The sequence below is a fragment of the Passer montanus genome, unplaced genomic scaffold (genome assembly GCF_014805655.1).
Source record: "Passer montanus isolate IOZ18808 unplaced genomic scaffold, ASM1480565v1 scaffold69, whole genome shotgun sequence".
In the NCBI taxonomy this organism is placed as follows: domain Eukaryota; kingdom Metazoa; phylum Chordata; class Aves; order Passeriformes; family Passeridae; genus Passer; species Passer montanus.
In genome coordinates, this window is record NW_024372036.1 from 6,485,450 (window position 1) to 6,504,447 (window position 18,998).

Here is an 18,998-nt window from a genome sequence, read left to right on the forward strand (position 1 = left end):
CAGGCAAGTCCTTGAGTACAGTCCTGAGCAATGGTACAGAGAGCAGAGAAAGGCAGGAGCTCAGAGCACACCAAGAGACCACTGAGCCCTGCTGAGCTGATCTCCCCTTAACCTGGGCACAGGAACTGAGTCAGGCTTTCAGAGAGCAGAGGCAGCACAAGCCCTGGGCCCAGGGTTTGCCTCTTTTCTTTCTGTGCCTGGGAAGGCACAGCAGGACACAAAAGCCCAAGGAATTGGAGAACCACAAGAAGATGTAAGAGAGCCCTCAGCTCAGAGGTAAGTTGAAGGGAACATGACTGCTGCAAGTGTAAATTGAGGGGTTGAATGCTTGTTGATTTTTCTTACAATAACATTTAAGAAAGAAATCAGGAGCAGAAATTACAGGAAAGATGCATTTTGAACATACCTGGATGTTCAGGTGAGCAGGACCTTGAATTAGGGAAGAGACAGGAGATTCAGAGATGGAGGGGAGGACCTGGTGAACAGGTGGAGTTACTATAGATGTAAAATAATTTTATAGCAGGGGAGAAGAGAATGCTGTATTTTCCTTTTCCTTAGAATTGAATATTTAAAGGCAATCAGATTTAATGCTTATGAAATAAAAAATAGCCTTATTTCTACCCTTTAAGTGCTTTTAAGACAGCAAAAGGAGAGACAAACACCATAAATGGAGCTTCACCTCTGAAAACATGCCAGGCCTCTTGCATTAGTCATCATATATAAGTGATGTCTTTACCTCACTGAGATAATATGGGATACTTCTGGGAGACATAGTTTCCTGTAATTCATTTTAGGAGAGACAAAGACACAGCAGCATTTCAGTATTTTAATTTAGAAGACATAACAGAAATCTTGACAACAGCTGCAAATGTCTTACCAGCCATCTCTGTTCACAAAACAATGTACAATGCACAGTACAAAAATGTTCTCAGCAGAAAACATTGCTTTGTCTCAATTTGGGCAAAGCTTAACATACTGCAATGTCATTTACTGCTACTACTGTTCATGTCCACCAGAATAATTAAACAAATTGCGAGCAACAGATTTTTAGCAGAACAAAGGCAGCACAAGGGATATGTGACATTCTCTAATTGCTGCAACAAATGACTATGCTTGGCTTTAGGCAAACCTCAACAATTACAACTATTCTCAAAAATATACAGAGAACTGTCAGGAGCAGTAGCACACAGCCATGTAAATGTTATTGCCACAAAGTAGGGTTGTTGAAATAAATAATATAAATAAAAGGTCAAGATGCAGCCAGGGTGAGTTTCAAAAGCAACCTAAAAAGTCACCTAAAATGCAAGCTGAGATTCAGTTTCCAGTGTCAATATACACAGTATAATTAGCACTGTATTATCACTTATTAAACAGCATTTGAAAACATGAAATCATCAGGGAGGAAGTTCATGTGCACAGTGGTAAGGTTCTGTTAGCATGCTTGTCAGCATCTCCTGCTGAGCTATGGTAAAGGGCATCACTGCAAATAATAGTCTGCATCCTGTTCTGGAATTCACCATCATTTCTCTAGGGTTCTCAAATGCTAACATTTCTGGGGGTAGAAAAAAATAATAACTAATTAGTTGAAAAAAAAGGTTTATAAAGTGCATGGGTCAGCTCTCAGAAGATACTTTGTTTATGTCATTGTGGCAAAGTGCTGAAAATCAATACTGTATGTTAGCAAAGGAAAATTTCAGCCTTAACCTCATACAGAAGAAAATAAGTGGGGCTCTCTCATCACTTGTGCATGCTGCCTCCTCCCATATCCTGGGGATCAGAGTCCAGGGAGAACCTTCTGGTCAGGGCTGCTGAACTGCAGGGAGGGGTAAAGGGAAGAGAAACCCTTGCAGAGATTCAGGTACAACTCTTATTATCTTGTGTGAGCCCACAAACCAGACAGCTGTGGAAACAGGGCTCTGATCTCTTTTCCAAAGGTGTAAGAAACCTAAGCAGCTTTTTTCTTCATTGATGCTACAAAACAAACTGTAAACTTTACATTCCTGAAGCTGGGCAATGTGCAGAGCCATCAAGTCAAAATTACACCAGACTAAAATGCAGCCCTGCTGTTACTTCTCCTTACAATTAAGACCAGTGGATGCTCAAAGGCTGCTCTGCTGTTGTAGTTGAGTTGATATTTTGCAGAATACAACTTAGAGTAATTTCATTTAGCAGGAATTTACCAGTCAGGAAAAGAAAAATCAAAAAATAATATATAAAAATGGTTCATTCATGCTGCCTCAGCACAATCTGCATTGGAGAGGGACAGAGGAGAAAGCTTCCAGTCTAATGTACCATGATCAAAATATGCTCTCCATTCCAATGCTTTCTCTCTTAAACCACTACAGCTGGAAAAGAAGGATGAAAATGTGACATCTGAAAGGTGTCCAAGGAGGGCAGTGACACTTGGATTAGCACAGGAAGATGGAAACAGTAGCCCCCAGTCTTTGCAGCTTTCCTCTCATCTCACTCAAGTGTAACATGGTGGAGGTAGAGGAGATAGGAAGGACATTTCAAACCTATTTCATCCTGGTTTGGGAATCTCAACATGCAAGGAGCCTGAAGTCCCCATTCAGCTGATAGAGAAAATCACCAGAGAGGAGGGCTGGATACCAAAATCTGCTGGCAGGGCTTGGCATGCTCTTTTTGATAGTTATTGGCACGGTCTATAGATATGTTTACTGGCCCAACTTGACCTTTTACAGCAAAAGTTGCACTTTTATTCTTCTTCAGTGGGTTGAACCCTCAATATTTAATCATAAACCTTGCTAGAAAAATACATAGCAGAATAAAATGTGTTTTGTAACATGTTTTCTGCACCCACCATAGAGTAGGTTACTTCTCCACTGATGCAGTTTCAGTTGTTCAGGTCTGCGTAGAAAAAGACTTCAGAAACATCAGCTCTGCTGTGTCTGTTTACTTAGGGCAGGACTTTATGAATCAGTGTTAAAATTGTGGCCATTTTCTCCCAAAAATTAGCTTTGAATAAACCATTCATGCACCTTCAATACCATAACCACAGATAGAAAAGGAAGGCTTTGGTCTAATTCCTGGCTTTCTGTCTTTTTTGTTCTGCCTGGTAATGCACAGTGCATGATGACGCACAATTATGAGCAATTAATTCAAATATCCGGGAAACAAGGAATCACATCTGCAGTTAATCATCTCGTGCTTTTTCCAAACCATAAACCATCTTTACAGAAGAAGAGAACAAAGAGATGAGAGACATAATTAAATGTGACATTTTCCATAAATCAGATGATTCCTACAAATGGGCTGATAACATCAGAGAACAGCAAAACTTTCCAAGTTGCTCCGGTGTTTATCTGATGCTCATCATCTCTCTGAGGCTCTGGTGAGTGTGACACCTTTTACAGTGGCACCATGCTGCAGAATTGTCCCTGCTAACCCAGGAGGACATTTCACTCTTCTACCCCAAACCCCACCAATGGCAATCCCCACCACCTTGGCTGGAATTTCTTTCCAGGTGAAACTGTTCTCTCCATAGGCTGAGCTGCAGCCTGTTCAGAGCCCAGCCTGTAATTTCAGGAGGGGGCTCAGAGTGACATTTTGGCCCTTTGGAAGGAAAAGGCAGAGCTTAAAGCCCATGTATGAGCTGGGTGACACTTCCCAGATGAACATTCATCATAAATTCTGCCTTATGACCAAAATGGGCAGAAGTTGAAGCAGTAAAATACAATTTATTTATTTTTTTTGTTTCAAAGCAAGATGTGATTTAGCTAAAATGTTCATGATTAGGAGGTTAGGAAGTACCATTCAAAAATCAGGCAAATGCTTGTGCTCCATGCAAAAGTAAATAAAATAAAATTAAAAAAAAAAAAGTTTTTCAGTTTGGCAAATGAAACAAAGCCCATTCCAAGGTCAACTTGGAAGATTTTTTTTTGTTATTGTTTTTGCTGTTTTCACCATCAAAATTAATCAAAGCAAACAATTCAACAGACCAATGTTCCTCTCCACCTTGAGCTGGAATTTTATCTCGAAAAACCATTTTCTTTACATCCAACATATTTATCTGTTTGAAACAACTCCTAGCAAAAGAAAAAAAAAAAAAACAACTTTGTGCCTACATATCAATGTAATATTATTATTCCCAAAATAAATTTAGGTTTGTAGTACAAACAACCAAGGCGACTCAAAATAATTCTGTTAAAGAGAGAGGTAGTTAAGGTGTCAAAAGTTAGGCTTGGTCACTTTGGAAGATGCTGATAAAAAAATAATATTAAATACAGACTATGGTGATAAGAACAAGGTCATAAAATTTTGTGTGCTTGATATTTGTGCTCTAATTTATCAGCTCACAGCACCTGTGGCACAGAATTGTAGAATGACAGAATAATTTAGGTTGGAAAAATTAAAAGTCAGCTAAAATCAAACTAGATTTGCCTCACTGCCCAATTTGAGCTGAACTTCAGACAAAAATGAAGAAAAGATAAAGGAAAATTAAGTCAGTTTTCCTGAGTAACCACTGACGTTTGGTTCCTAATCCAAGATTCTATAGGAGAATTTTCAAAGATCACTTGGTAATTTCTGAAAATGGTGAGTCTCCAACTGGACAAGGAGTACCACCAGTGACCTTTAAAAGTCATATCAGAATTTTGAAATAACTTATGCATGATGAAACAAATAATTGTATTAAAACTACTGTTTTCAACGTGAATAAATACTTTTTGTTAATCCAATAATATTATGATTTTAAAAGACTGGCTGCAAACTTCCCTGCAGTTTCCAGCCATGCCAACAAAAACCAGCATAAAATATTGTAAAAAGAGAACAATTAATGTTATATTTTAAGGTTTTGAGTTCAGCTCTAAATACATGTACTTAATTGTACACTAGGACAATTATAGATGTCAAAATATCCAGGTGCAGTTGCTTAGCTGTCAGATTATATTCTGATATTCAATCTAGATTTCTTGCAATAATCTTTGAAGGGAAAAATGTAGGAATAGATATAGATTAATTTACCAGTGCAAATAGAAAGCTGTGTTCTAATTGTGGAAAATTCAGAAGAAATGCTTTTCACTCAGTTTCCTGGTCTTCCTTTGTCTTACACCTTGAGGAATCATAAAATTACTGTTGAACAATTGTCACGGTTAAGAAGATTAATGATTGTATTGGCCAAGACCACTCATCATTAAATACACTGGAGGATGTTCAGAAGAAAAAATGTCCTACTTGGATTATAAATAATGTGCATGGGTCTGGATGGCACCCCAGCCCATTCAAAGGAGATTTTACAGTTATGCAAATCATTTGGCATGTGCTTTAATACCATTCTGTTCTATACAATCTGTTGAATCAAGTTTTAGCTAACTCTGTCCAAACCTGGCATGTGCCTCATCTCAGCAACACATCAGATGGGGACTGGCATGTGGACATGTTCCCTCTGTTCAATGACATCAGAAGGTCTTGGCTAGAGCTGTCAACCGAATGAAAAACACGGTAGCATCATGCAGTTCTGGAAACTGTTTGAGGATTTGTTGTGATTTATTTTCATTAGAGGCTCTTTGACCTCGTTGAACCAAGTCTGCCTTTTCTACATGTGCATTAAAATTCCCAGAGGATGCCAGGACCCCAGCACTGCCCACCAGCTCACTGTTTCTAGGGCAGTGCAACACTCTGCATTGGCTCTGCTTGTTTGGGTTTTGGTCCCAAGCCTGTCGTGCTGCACCACTGCACAGCCCAACAAGCAACACGGTGAAGAAACACTGTTTGTTTTCCTTCATAACATTATGGCTTCTTAACTTACAAACACCGAAGCACAGACTGACTCTGAATCTGCTTGTTCTGTGCTGTTGCTGCCTTCTGGGCCATCCCTGAGCCAGAAGGAGATTGATAAACCTGGCTCACCAAATGATCGGTGAGAGTTTGCTCACTCTGAGCAGCCCTCAGGCAGAATGCTCATCAGCTGCACACCAGCCACCACAGAGGACAGAGAAAGCCAGTCTGATCTCTGTGCAAGGTCCACTTCTCACTGGCTTCAGGAGAAAAACTCACACAAGAAGCCTGGGTAAAGAATGTGTGCATGAAAGTGCGGAATGCATTAAAATCACAACTCAGAGCCTCAAGATCCAAGGCAAAGGGCACAACCCTTCTCACGTTCAAATGGGGCAAGTGACAAGAGCCTGGACACCCCTGAGGCCAGGAGCAGCTGTGGCACCCCCCAGCAGTTCAAGTCTTTCAGAGTCTGCGTTTCCCCATGCTGGATCTCAGCATTAACACCCCTTCCACCGCAGCGCCCGGACTGTCAATCATCTTCTGCCAGAGGTGCTGCTCTTCCCCTTGGGAGTCCATCCAGTCAACCTCCTTGCCATTGCTCACACCTGTCAATTGTAAAAACATGGGAATTTGCCATTTTAGGAATAACATCATCCCTCATTTACTACAACAGTGTACAAGAGAAATGATAAGCACTCTACATTTCCACGTGTACAGGGAGTTGTAGTGAAAACAGGCAGCTCCTGGAGAGCACCAGTTTGTCACTGAACACCTTCAGGCACATGGGCAGAGGCTCATAAACCTCCCCACACTGCACCACAAACAACTTTTTCCCAGCCAGCACAGGCGGAATGGATTCACACCTCTTCCAGCTCACACTCTGGCCAGCAGAAAGGCTGCACAGAAGTAGTTCACTCCTTCTTACTGGGATGCTAAAGAATGCTTCCCAAGATACTCACAGTTCTTTTAGACTGTGCAGAAATACAAATGGGCACAAAATTTTTGTGTCTCATTCAGTGGAAGAAAGAACTAAATCATCTACATATTGCCGTTTCTCCTTTTTCAAGTTCCACAACTTCCCGTGTATTTTCAAAACATTCTGTAACAATTCTGTCCTTCATACACATGAATCACATGGGGTAAAGGAAAGAGGAGAGCAGAATAAGAAAAGCAGCCTGAGTCAGATGGAGCCTTACCATTTCCAGTGTTCAAACGGACACCTCCCAAAAAAATATTACTGGAAAGTGACTCCTTGTCCCACACAGTCAGCTCCAGGCAGACATTCCGTATGTCCCCTGAATTCAAGCCACTGAAGGCAAAGGTGTGATTCCACTGGGGGTTCACACTCCTTTTTACTATGGGAGTTTTGTGTTTTGTGGCTTTGCTGTCATCTGGGAGCAGGTATCTGGGAGATAAAGAAAAGGAAAATGAATATGGAAATGGATTTTCACATAGTATTCATAATATATAACAATCATGTAGAGGCTCAAATGGGGTCAGGACCCCATCTCCCCACTGGTATTATGTTAAGCATCTACCTCAAGTGCTTATTTTGCATTTGTACTCAATTTGTTCTCATACCTACAGTGTCAGTTACCATAAGCAGAAATTGGAATTCAGTCTTCTTGGCCCAAGACTCAAACACAATTTTTTTCTTTCAGTGAAGCTAAATATAGAGAGAGTCATAAAAACATTGGCCAGAAAGGACCTCTCTGGAGTCATCATGTCCAGTCTCAAAGTGCAACAAGAGATTGTCCAGAAAGAAATTAAGATTACTTTTTCTACTTGAAATGTATGTGCTGAGTGATAGTTTTGAGCACAGCATAAGATCAAGATAAATTCTAAGCTAAAGACAGGATGTTAAACTGTGGACCCTGTTTAGTAACAACACAACCCATTACTATGAATTGCAGCATATCTAGAAATCAGCAAGCCTGAAAACTAGCATTCAGAGCAAATAATGGCAAAGAAAAATGTTTTAAGATATCTATTAGTTCCTAAATGTAACATTTATAATGCGTATCCTACATTTATGAGAAATCTATTATCATGAGAGATGCAGGATTTGGTTGATTTTTTTCAAACACAATCATTCTGTGTAGTTTGGATTTTGAGTGTCCAACACAAAATGCTGCATATCTAAAAAACCACATATATGTTGTCATACTATGTACATTTTTTGTGTACCCACATGCTTACAGGCATGTGACACAAATCTTAAATTAGATCCAGTGCAATCATTAAAAAATGGAGAGGAAAAAACTCCACAAACCCTTTAACAAAAGTATCAGATGTGCCTCCTGATTTCACTGCTGTTAAATTCTTTGCTTCTTTGATGAGGACTTCTAATATGCCTCCAGATGGCAGATGAGAATCTGCTTTCTTTCCTTTTTTGAAGCCTCTCTTTCCTAAACATAGAACAAAGTTGCAAAATTACAATCAGAAATTATATTGCAGTGTATATTATATACTCACAGACTCCAGGCTGAGGCACTGACCCTGCTCTAATAGATATAATATCTAATAGATGTAATGTATCAGTATATATAGTAAGACTGATTAAAAAATGTAAATTGCCTTGGCTAGATTTTTAAAAGTAATCATCAGGAGTGATGTTAAAATGTACTAATTTTAAAAAATGCAGAGTCTATCTGGACTGAGTTGATAACAATGAGCTTTTAGGAGAGCAAACCTTGAGTAAACCTCACTACTAGTAGAGGGAATATCATCTGTCATAAAAAAAACAAAGAAAGGAAAATGAAGAAATCTAATCCATCCAATGCAAATGCTGACAAGCAATGCTGTCACTGAGACAGTGAAATACCTGCATCTGGTATATCCATGTGCACTCAGGTGCTACCCAGTGATCACTCTCACTTCAAAGATTTACTGTTCCTCATGCTAATACAATGCAAAGAGAGAGTAACTCTTCTCCCTTGTTCATTGCTGATGAAAATAATGGCTTGTTCTAAAGAACTCAAGTAAGATTTTACAGGACTAAATTGCAGCAGTAATACCATAAGACTGAGCAGAGGAAAAGCAGTGAGAAAAATGGGTGAAAATGAGGAGGCAGATTAAGGTGAATTAAGCATGAAGAACTAAGTGAAGACTATTACTTGATCAGCTCAGCACTGTATATAACTAGCTCAAAAAAGAACTCTCAGACTATAATGCAGACAATTTATTTCTCTGTGACTGCCCTTGATCATGTTACCTAATGTCTGGATTTTTTTTTAAATGAAGTCAGAGCCATACATCAACCATTGACTGCATATTCCTCTTCCTTTCTCTCTTTTTAAATTCAGTGTAAGAGAAAAGGATAAAGCAAAAGAAACATACACATGGTTCAGAATTTCCATATATAACCATTGAAGCCAGGTTGGATAAGGCCTTGAGCAACCTGGTTTGTGGAAGGTGTCCCTGCTCATGACAGGGGCTTGGGACTAGATGGTCTTTCAGGTCCATTCCAACCCCTTAGCATTCTGTGATTCCAAGAATGACCATATTAAAGTATGATTTCAATCTTCACCAGTACCATTACTTCACCCTAAGTGAGGATTTTTAATACATCATCATCACATGATTTTAAAAATCCTCCTTATTAATGTTTGTTTTACCTTGAAACTGCCCCAGAGGAAGCATTAGGTTTCTGTCTGGGGGAATATAACGCAAAACCACTGTCAGTTCTCCTTTGTATTGAAGCCCAAAATCTGTCACAGCCTCCACCTGAAGAGAAAACAAACCAACCAGAAACCCAGCCAAGGTTAATAATTCAACTTTTTCTTTTGATTTTAATTCTGTTGAAATATAGCAATACAGCCATATAGTGTTTTAAACACTTCCTAAACACATCCAGATGTACCAGCCCACTTTCAGATAATAAAACATTCCAAATTGGAGGCAATCACAATTTAGAAAACTTTCTGATCTAGGGAATGCAAGCTCTCAGAAAAATAAACCCATGTGGCATTAGACAATGTTCAGTGAACACACAGAGTAGAGAGTTATCTAGCATAAGTAAAAAAACAGCAAAAAAACCCCTCAAACTTACTTCTTAGTTTATAAACTGTAACTGATTTAACCTGATAGTCAGCCCTTATTTCCACCAGTCAGGACTTAAAATGCAATTAGTTTCATGGATTTTAGAGAAGTCACTCCTGAGTCAGTCTTTGACTAGATGTGTAGGGAACAAAGGTGAGGGAGAGCAGAGTGCAGCTTTAAACAGAAAAACCTCTTAAAACTGTTATTCTCAGTGTCCTTTCTCTTTTCTACACAGCTATTATTTCTGTATTTCTACATACTTTTAAATAAATGTTAAAATCTTACCCAGAAGAGTGCTATCGTTGTTCTTCAGTCCATCCTTTTAAAAATATCAGACCTACACTGGCAAGGTACTGACCTTCCATTAACATTGTAAGAAGTTGGAAACTACATTTTAAAAACATTGGATGCATCTAAAACATTGGATGCTCTAACTTCACTGGTGGAGCTGGCACTACTCAGATGCTCTCAGCAGCCTGGTCCATGAGAGCTGTCCCTGTCCATGGCAGATTGGAATGGGATGATCCTTAAGGCCCCTTCAAACCCAAACCATTCTGTGACTCTGTGATGTGATTTCTGTACATGGTTCAGTGCTTAGGTTTGGGTATAAATGAACAAAAATTCCTGATTTCTTCAGAGGGATGAAGGTCATGGATAAAGAGAGAGGATCCTCCAGCACTGCTGGAGGCACACGAGGCACCACAGAAGCCTTTAAAGAGCTGTTTATGGAGGAATGTCTGTCCTGTGAATGTCTGACCTTCTGTGAAATGTATTCAGCTTGTTTCCTGACACCCCAAAAAGGTCAGAGTTCTATTGCCCTGAGAAAACAGGGAAAAAACCCCACCAGGAATTCATAAGGTGTGTGCAGAGAGCCAGCATTGCCTTCACCTCACAGACTGCGGGCTGAGGCACTGACCACTCACTGGGCCAAGTCTGCACCCAAGGATGGGGCAGAGAACAAAGCCATTTCAGTCACAGCAACAGGGCTCTTTTGAGACTTTGAAGCATTTTTAGATCAACACAGGCACTGCTGTGTTGCTCCACACACTGAGAAAAACAGTTCTGTCTGACACTGGTGTCCAATGCCAGCTGCTACAACAAAGGACTAAAGAAAACCTGTAGTAGGCTGTGGAATAATTTACACATCTACACTTTGCCAGTCAGGCAGCTCACTTTTGGTCTAAACTAAGCAAGTTTAGGATCACGTTTCCCATAAAGGCTTCAAAGGTTATTTTTTATTTAGTTGTTCTAGTGGACAAGCAATGGTGTAAGTCCTAATGTCAGAAAAAAAATTGTCAGCCTCTCCTCCAAACCCACATGACCCTGTCTCTCTTTAGCCACAGAATTATTTTCTCTACTGTTTCTGACTCAATCACACTCCTCTGGAAAACAGATCTCTCAATGCTTGTAGAAGAAACACATCTTCAAGTCTCCAACCTTTCACTAAAGCAGCTAAATGATTCATGATAAAACAAACAAAGCACTGTAATAAATCCCAGAAAATGTTTGGTTGCCATTCCTTCATTCCTGTCTCTATCAGGAGTCCATATAGGACAATAGTGTGTATTTTTTTGCATGGATATTAACCAGTGCTTCTTTTAGTAGTAGTAATGGATATACTTTTTTAAAAATATAATCCTTGCTGACCAAAAACTTTAGCAGTGTTCTAAGTTTAGAAACATTATTGGTAACAACTTAGGAGGCAGACAATACCAATTCTGTGTTTGCTTTCTTTGACAGTAAAAGAAGTAATTTAAGAAACTTTTTAATGGGTTTGGAAATAATCAGGTATCACCTTCCAGCTGGACTGGCTGAAATGCTTAGTGCCTCATTACTTATTTTCCTGAGCAGGAGAGCTTCATGAGTCTCTTGGTTATTTTCCCATTAGGATTAAAAGAAATTACCTAGAAATTAATTACAGAGCAAACAGACCCATCTCCCACCTGACAGAAAGGAAAAAAATAAACACTCTCTCCTGATACCCAAAAGATAATATGATTTCCTTAATGTAATGAACACAGAAAAACCAAATAATCTAGTCAACCTTGACAATATTAGCTCACACGTTATATTTTTTTGCAATTAGAAAGATACACTTTCTTAAATGTCAGTCTAAACCCCTGGAATTCCTGGGGATTATGGCTGCTGCAGGAGCAAGCAAGAAAGAAGCCTTTAGTCCTTCAGTTTACAACAGCTCTTTGAATGTCTTCCAAAAATAAAAAAATGAACACTTTTGCCAATACAGGAGAGCCCAGGGCACAGAAGTCACCCTACCCTCCCCTGAGTACAGGGCATGCTCTGTGTCACAGACCACTCAACCTGCTCTTTCAGAAGCCTTTTCTTGTGCCTTTGCAGAGAAGGTGAATTAGAGAGATTAAGAAGTTGTTTTGTCACATCTGAAAGGTGGAAAGCACTTTGAACTGAAAAAAATAAATCTTGTTTCTTTAATAACCTCTTAAGGGTTGGGTAAGGGCAATGGTAGAGAAGTTCTTTGTTTTATGTGCCATTTTAAAAGATCAATGATTTTACTAAGTCATTTTTTATTGGAATTTATTACAGGATGAATTTACGGTTTCTTTAAAAGCTTTTTTTGTTATTGTTTTTAAGTAGTCAATAATATGTGAAAATTTCATGGAGACTTTAAAACCAGACAGCTTTAACTGAATTAAGAATAAGTAAATTTTTTTATTGTCATATTAGACACTTATAAAGTCCTGCTTTATAAAAAAGCTCCAAAGGAAACAATAACTAACTCTTGCTAAATTTGCTTCACAGCACTTTCACCAGTCCTGGAAACCCTTACCTTGGGCTGGAGCACAAACCATTCATCGCCCTGATTTTCAAAGTTCCAGGAATCAAATGGAATTTCCACTTCCCCAAGGAAGCTGTTGTGTCCAAATCTGTCATAGTGCCAGACAGAAACCTGTAGGGTCCTGGTTTCCAGCTGTGAGTGACTGATGACATACTACCAACAGAAAAAGAGAAAAAGAAACTCTCAGAATAAGCAGAAATAATATTTTCCACAGAGCCTTTTATGGCTCTAGCTCAATTGCATCAAGCCCACAGCAGTTAACAAATGGAGCATGAAAGAGAGATTTGTTTTCCTTGCAAGCAAGATTGACCTAGCCAGAAAGCTCATAATATTAATGTGAAATCATTCTTTTCTGTATACATCCAGTGATAATTTAAGTATACATAAATTCTACCACTATTGTGGCTTTTTTGGGTTTTATTTACTGAGTATTTATGACTATAAAGTAAATTATGATGCTTAAAAATATCATCCTACAAGTTAATTCCCTACAAGTTTATGTAAAAGAAGGAGATCAACATCTAGGTTGAAAAAAAGAAGAAGCCCCACTGGCTCTTTCATCCTTAAAGGCTCTGCTTAACACTGCTTTCCAGAAGGCAACCTTTAATTTCCAATTTTTTCTTTGTAGCTTACAAAAAATTGTTCTGAAAACACATACAGCAGCATCTGCAAGGCATGCACTGAGCCTATCAGTACCCATTGTTGGGATTGAAAGATATTAAAATCTCATGTCTAGCTAGTAATATACCAAAACTATTAAAAAACTCACATCTAGATATTAATATAACAAATATATTAAAAGACTAGCATTGTACTCTAGCAAATATGCAGAAAATTATAAACATCTGGAATTCTGGCTCTGCACACTCTACTTTTAGCAAAAAGCCCATTATTTCCTTGACATTCACCCTTCTCCCAGTGTTAGCTGAAGAAGCCCAGATGTCTTATTTTTGCACCAGGAACAATATCTGTGCATGGACAAAAGCTGAACCAGTCAAGTCAGTTGGCTAATTATGTACAGATATATCTACAGTGCCTAACCCTAGATGCCAACAGTTCCACTGTGAGAAACCTCATATTCTGCAACAATGAAGTAAAAGTCAAAGAGGGAAGATACAAGACAGATTTAATTATTTTTCTCTTCTTTTTTTAAACAGGATTTTCAGTTGGGATGAACAACTCTTCCTTACCTACACATATTTCAGGTAACCCCCTTTTGTTACAATCCGTATTTTTGAGAAACTTCTGTCCTATCTTCACCCAGCACTTATGTTTAGTGCTATATTACTTGATAAATAAAGTCTAATACTTTATTTTTCCCAGTTCAGGCAAGCCTTAATTTTACTCTATACCATTTAAAAATGAGGCTATAAAAAGTCTCTCCCTTGGCAAACAGCATGGCCAGACTGAGTATGTGCGCCTGCAAAATGGTTTTGTAGCCAGGCTAAGCCAAGTACACCAGCCAGGGAACTTCTATTATAGGAAACTTAAAATGTAAGTGAAATTTTTCAAAAATAAATAAATAAATTCAGGAGAAACTAAAAGGAGTTTCTGGTTTCATGGCAGCCCGCTGGATTATTCTTTTCAGTTGGTGGGAAAGGGAATCATCCGGAGCCTTGAGGTCAAGGTCCAGAGAGGCAGAGAAGGGGCAGCAGTCCCCCTATTCCCACCTGCCCCTCAGAGCCAGGGAGGTGAATAAGCAGCTTGTGAGTAGCTCAGCAGAGTTCAGCCTCTCTGGTGGGGATAGGTAAAGGGTGAGGAAGGAGAGAGCTGTGGGCATTGTGTCCTCAAGCACATCAAGCCCATTGCAACAGAAAATGAACTTCACCACTGGTTTTTAAGAAGACAAATAGTGAAGCAGATTCTAACATTTTCTTATCAAAGTTAGTTCTGCTTTAGAAATAAGTTAAACCTCTCAGAAGAATTCCGATCTTACTGCAAAATGTTATTTTCTCTTCTAAACCAGTTAGACAGGAAGTTCTAATCTAGCTTTGTTTCAGCATCAGGCATATAAAATCTTTAAGGTGCTTTTAAAACTCTAAGGCCAGGCTAGATGGGAACATCAACAGTTTTGAAAGAGATCTATGGAAATTGATGGAAGTTTTAACCATAAAGGAGAGAGCCAAACAGAACCACTTTCTTAATGCTCAAAGCCACAAACTGAACTTATATGTTTGCTAGATATTTTTGCTTAAACACTTTCCCTTTCGAGGCATTTCTTCCAAGTTCTAATCCCTGTACTGGAACACATATAGAAAATACCTGTGAACACAAGTGAAACATTCATCAGAGCCTGAGAGAGAGAGACTCTTCTCACCTTCAGTGTCTCATTAAATTCTGGGTTGGTGCTGTTACTTTTAATTTTGGTCTTGCGCTTACTTTGGCGGGACTTATCAGGCAGCAGGTAGGCTTTGACATATCTGCAGAGCAGGGAGCAAAGGGTTAGCAAGGAATGTAGAACGACCAGTTTGAGCAAAGGCCTGACATTGCTGCATCAGCAACACATATGAGGAAGTTCATTGTTGCAGTATAAAGAGTGTAAACATGTAACAGAGAATATGCAAAACATGGAGAGGCATGGCCCTTACCTAGAAATATGGTGGTGTAAGTCAGATAAGATCAGAACAACAAAAGGCAGCACTAAATTAATTAATTTATCCTCAGAAATGCAACAAGTTTTCCTAACAATTTCCCTTTTGCCATATATGATTACCAACAGGTCACATATGACAAGATATACACTACACCACAAGAGAATTAAAAACTTTGCAATTTATATACCATAGATTAATCATTATTATAGACACTAACTGTTACTTTCTGCTGAGAAAGTTTACATATTATACTGAAAACTATTATGAGAAGCTCAGAAAACAGCTGAGGTTGTTTAGCCTGGAGAAAAGGAGACTCAGGGGTGACCTTATCACTCTCTACCACTCCCTGAGAGGTGGCTGTGCTCAGCTGGGGTTGGGTTCTTTCTCCAGGCTGCACTGACAGAACCACAGGACACAGTCTTAAGCTGTGCCAAAGGAAATATAGGTTGGATATTAGGAAAAAGTTTTTTACAGAAAGAGTGATAAAGTACTGGAATTGTCTGCCCAGGAAGGTGGTGGAGTCACCATCCCTGGATGTGTTTAAATAAAGACTGGATGTGTTTAAATAAGGACTGGATGTGGCACTTGGTGCCATGGTTTAGTTGAGGTGTTTGGGCAGGGTTGGACTTGATGATCTTGAAGGTCTCTTCCAACCTTGTGATTCTGTGAATTCTGTAAAAATATGGTGCTTGCCAAGTGAGTATATGGGCCCATGAAAACAAAGTTATTTCCATTAACCCCTGCCTCGAGAACATCACTCCTCTCCTATACCTCAGTTTTGATTACAGAAGTAAAAGAACTCGATGCTGCCTGCCCATTCCTTCATATTTTTCCCCCTTTTAGTATCAAACAGTTTGGCAATTTAAATAATCTTACTGTTTCCCCAGAACAGGTACATGTTGCCTTTAGAGGCACACAGGAAATGCCCTTCCCACAAGGGAGCCCAAATCCAGCCATCACCAAAATGCTGCTTGTACCAGCTGGGTCCTGTGGATTCCCAGGCTTGAGTCCCAAGCTCTGGCTAGAGCCAGGGTGGGATGTGCTGGGGACACCCCAGCAGAGCTGAAGGAAATTAAATTCTCAGTGCTTACGGGTCGGTCCTTTGCTTCCTCTCGTCTGCAATGGCCAGGTTTCTGCAGCTCCTCACCAGGATGTTGAGGGCCCCTGTTTTGTAGATGTAGTTGATGTTGAGGAGGATTTCCCCGCTGACCTTCACGTTGCCATAGTCACCAGTTTCACTGTAAACACTCACCATGCTGTTGATGCTGGTCTGCAGGGGAACAGAAAAAGGGCTCAGAGGCTGAAACACTCTACTGTTTCCCAATATATTATTATTTTTTCTTTTTTTTCCCTCTCTTTTTTTTTTTTTTCATTAATCTACCGCCTTGCAATATTGTCACACTTTTTAGGACTTGCTATGGAAACAGATATATCATAGAATAGAATTGCCATGATTTGATGTGAAGGGAATAAGAACTGTAGTTACTAGTAGTTTAAAAGTCTAGACAGATGTTTTTCCATGCAAGACTCAAACCTATTTATAAACATGACTGAATCTAAATTACCATCTTTTAATTAATGCATGAATTGAAGATCAGACAGGCTACATAAATTTTAAGCTCCTGTAAGTTCCAAGCAGAAAAAAAATAAATTTAAAATTCACTTCTCTGGCTCAGCTGTTCACCTCATTTTTACTGAGTCTCATAAGACAACTGCTGACAGAGCCCTTAGGAAAACTTACAGGGATGCTTCCTATAATGGAAATAGTATAAAACCATATTTATTTAAAGTGGCACCTGTCTCTCATTAACAATTCTAAAAGAAGGAGCAAATTTCAACCCCCACCCCATTTCTGCATATTTTGTAAAGTCAAAAAATTTTATCAATAATACCACAATTTTTTCTGCTGCAGTATAATATATCATCCCTCAATCCCTCTTCCTTCACACTCATAAAATGCAGAGTACTGCTATGAGGATTCCCTCTTCCAAAAGTTTACACTTAGGAAAAAACCTGAATATTTTTTAAAGAAAACTGGAGAAATATGCACACTGCCAGAACCAAAAGCATTTGAGAAATCTGGCATGCCTTTCTTTTTGAGTCATTGAATAAAATTTCTCCAAAACACATATATAACCACATAAATTCTGACACACAGGAACCTTGCAAAGCACCCAGGTACAACCTTCAGCAAAAAGGGAGAAAGGAGTGAGAAACCTTCAAAGTAAGCTAGAGCAGAGGATTCAGGAGAACTCACAGTGTCACCATCTGCTTCAGGAACATTTAAATATGTCCATTTTCTGTCAGAACCTTCTGGGGAGTTCTTTAAAGAAGACAGTGCAAAAGGTCAAGAGAAAAGAGCATTAGACTGCTGCAATAAGAAAGAGTAAGCGCAGTGAGAAATCTTTATCTACATAGAAAGTTAAAGGAAGTTTGTATTGCAAAACCATAGTGAGAAAGCAAGAAAAAGGTATCACCAAATCAGAGAAGTGCTAAAATGCTGTGTTCTCCATACTTGAAGTATTGAAGGATGCATGGCTCAAAGTCATTACATAGAAATGAGTTCATCTCTGTATCAAAATAAACAAGTTATGTTTTAGAGCAGTAGCTCATCAGGTTTGGATTCATACTGGATTACACTGGATTTGTTCTCATTTACATGTCCGTGTCACTCCTCCCTGAAGCCAGCCAAAATCTTAACATTCCTCTGTTTGCAGCATCAGTGCCTTTGTAAGGAGGGGCAGCTTCTCTGAGGAGTTTGTAAGGACAGATGACAATTGCACTAAAATGTTGAAAAATGTCACTCTCTGGGGAAAAAATATGGTAATTCATTACTGGGGACACATTTTCCCTCCTCTGCTTGCCAGAGCAGGATCTCACCAACTGTGTCTTGATCCATCTCTTTCCCTGGCAGCTGCAGGGAAGGGCACAGTCCAGGGAAAGGGCCACACAGAAGGAATTGGTTTGTGACAAAAGCCAGCTCTCCAAGCACCCTGCCCAAGGCCCCTGCAGCACAGGAGGCTCAAGGGATAAACAGCTCTGTGTCAATGTGGTAAACAACAACAGGCAGGGAAAAGTGTTATTTACATAAGCAATAATTACCCATAATTTTAATTTTATATCCCATGTAGGAAAAAAAATGGTTTTGATGTATTTATGCTGGCTGGATTTATCCTTAATGAAGAAAAAAAAAAAACAAGAAAGAAAAATGCTTGTCCTTTTAATCCTTTTTATAGTTGTCTGAATTTCCATTAACTGGACTGGTTAAAATTACTGGAGAATTATCAACACATACCAACCAATTGACATATTTCGTCCAATTTCTAACATGCCTTGAGCTAAACTCCAGCCTTTACTATTTATACATTTCCACCTCTAAAATACATGAAAATATCCTTTTATACTGTTAGGGAACTTAATCACTCCAGTATGTGCTAAAAATGCCTAAATTATCCCTGCAACAATTTGTATGCCCACTTCAGAAAAAAAACCCCAAGGTTAAACCAATACAAGGAGGTGGATGAGTGGTTTTCTCCTCCAAACACTTCTCTCTCTCTAATCTAAATACTTTTTTCCTCAATCTTTATGTAAGCAGGCAGCAAGGGATAAATGGCTGGGGTAAAAAAAAGCCATGATAGAAGGTCTGAAACAAATAGGTGGCACCTGACCCTTGAATTTGTGTCAACAGAATTTCTGAATTGTTTGCCAACCATGAAGAAAATTATACAAATTTGGTAAAATTTAATAAACTTCACTTTTTGCCCCCCACTCCCAGACTCTGTTCTGTAGAATTTATACTGGACATTGCATACACT

At 39.1% G+C, this 18,998-nt stretch overlaps 1 protein-coding gene across 3 annotated transcripts in view; it reads right to left on the bottom strand.

Moving 5' to 3' along the window:
* Positions 1–830: 830 nt before the first annotated feature.
* The window catches only part of SYTL5 (synaptotagmin like 5), an 84,125-nt gene continuing 65,957 nt past the window's right edge, over positions 831–18,998 (bottom strand). For 2 of the 3 annotated variants that reach the window (XM_039729498.1, XM_039729496.1), the window contains 8 exons: positions 17,441–17,506; positions 16,275–16,453; positions 14,907–15,009; positions 12,581–12,742; positions 9,354–9,462; positions 8,009–8,144; positions 6,933–7,141; positions 831–6,341 (listed from right to left, as the gene is read on the bottom strand). In XM_039729498.1, the coding sequence (XP_039585432.1) occupies positions 6,199–6,341; positions 6,933–7,141; positions 8,009–8,144; positions 9,354–9,462; positions 12,581–12,742; positions 14,907–15,009; positions 16,275–16,453; positions 17,441–17,506 (1,107 nt within the window). In that variant the 3' untranslated portion in view covers positions 831–6,198. The remainder of the gene's footprint in view (positions 6,342–6,932; positions 7,142–8,008; positions 8,145–9,353; positions 9,463–12,580; positions 12,743–14,906; positions 15,010–16,274; positions 16,454–17,440; positions 17,507–18,998) is intronic. The other variant, XM_039729497.1, reaches the window with a different exon arrangement.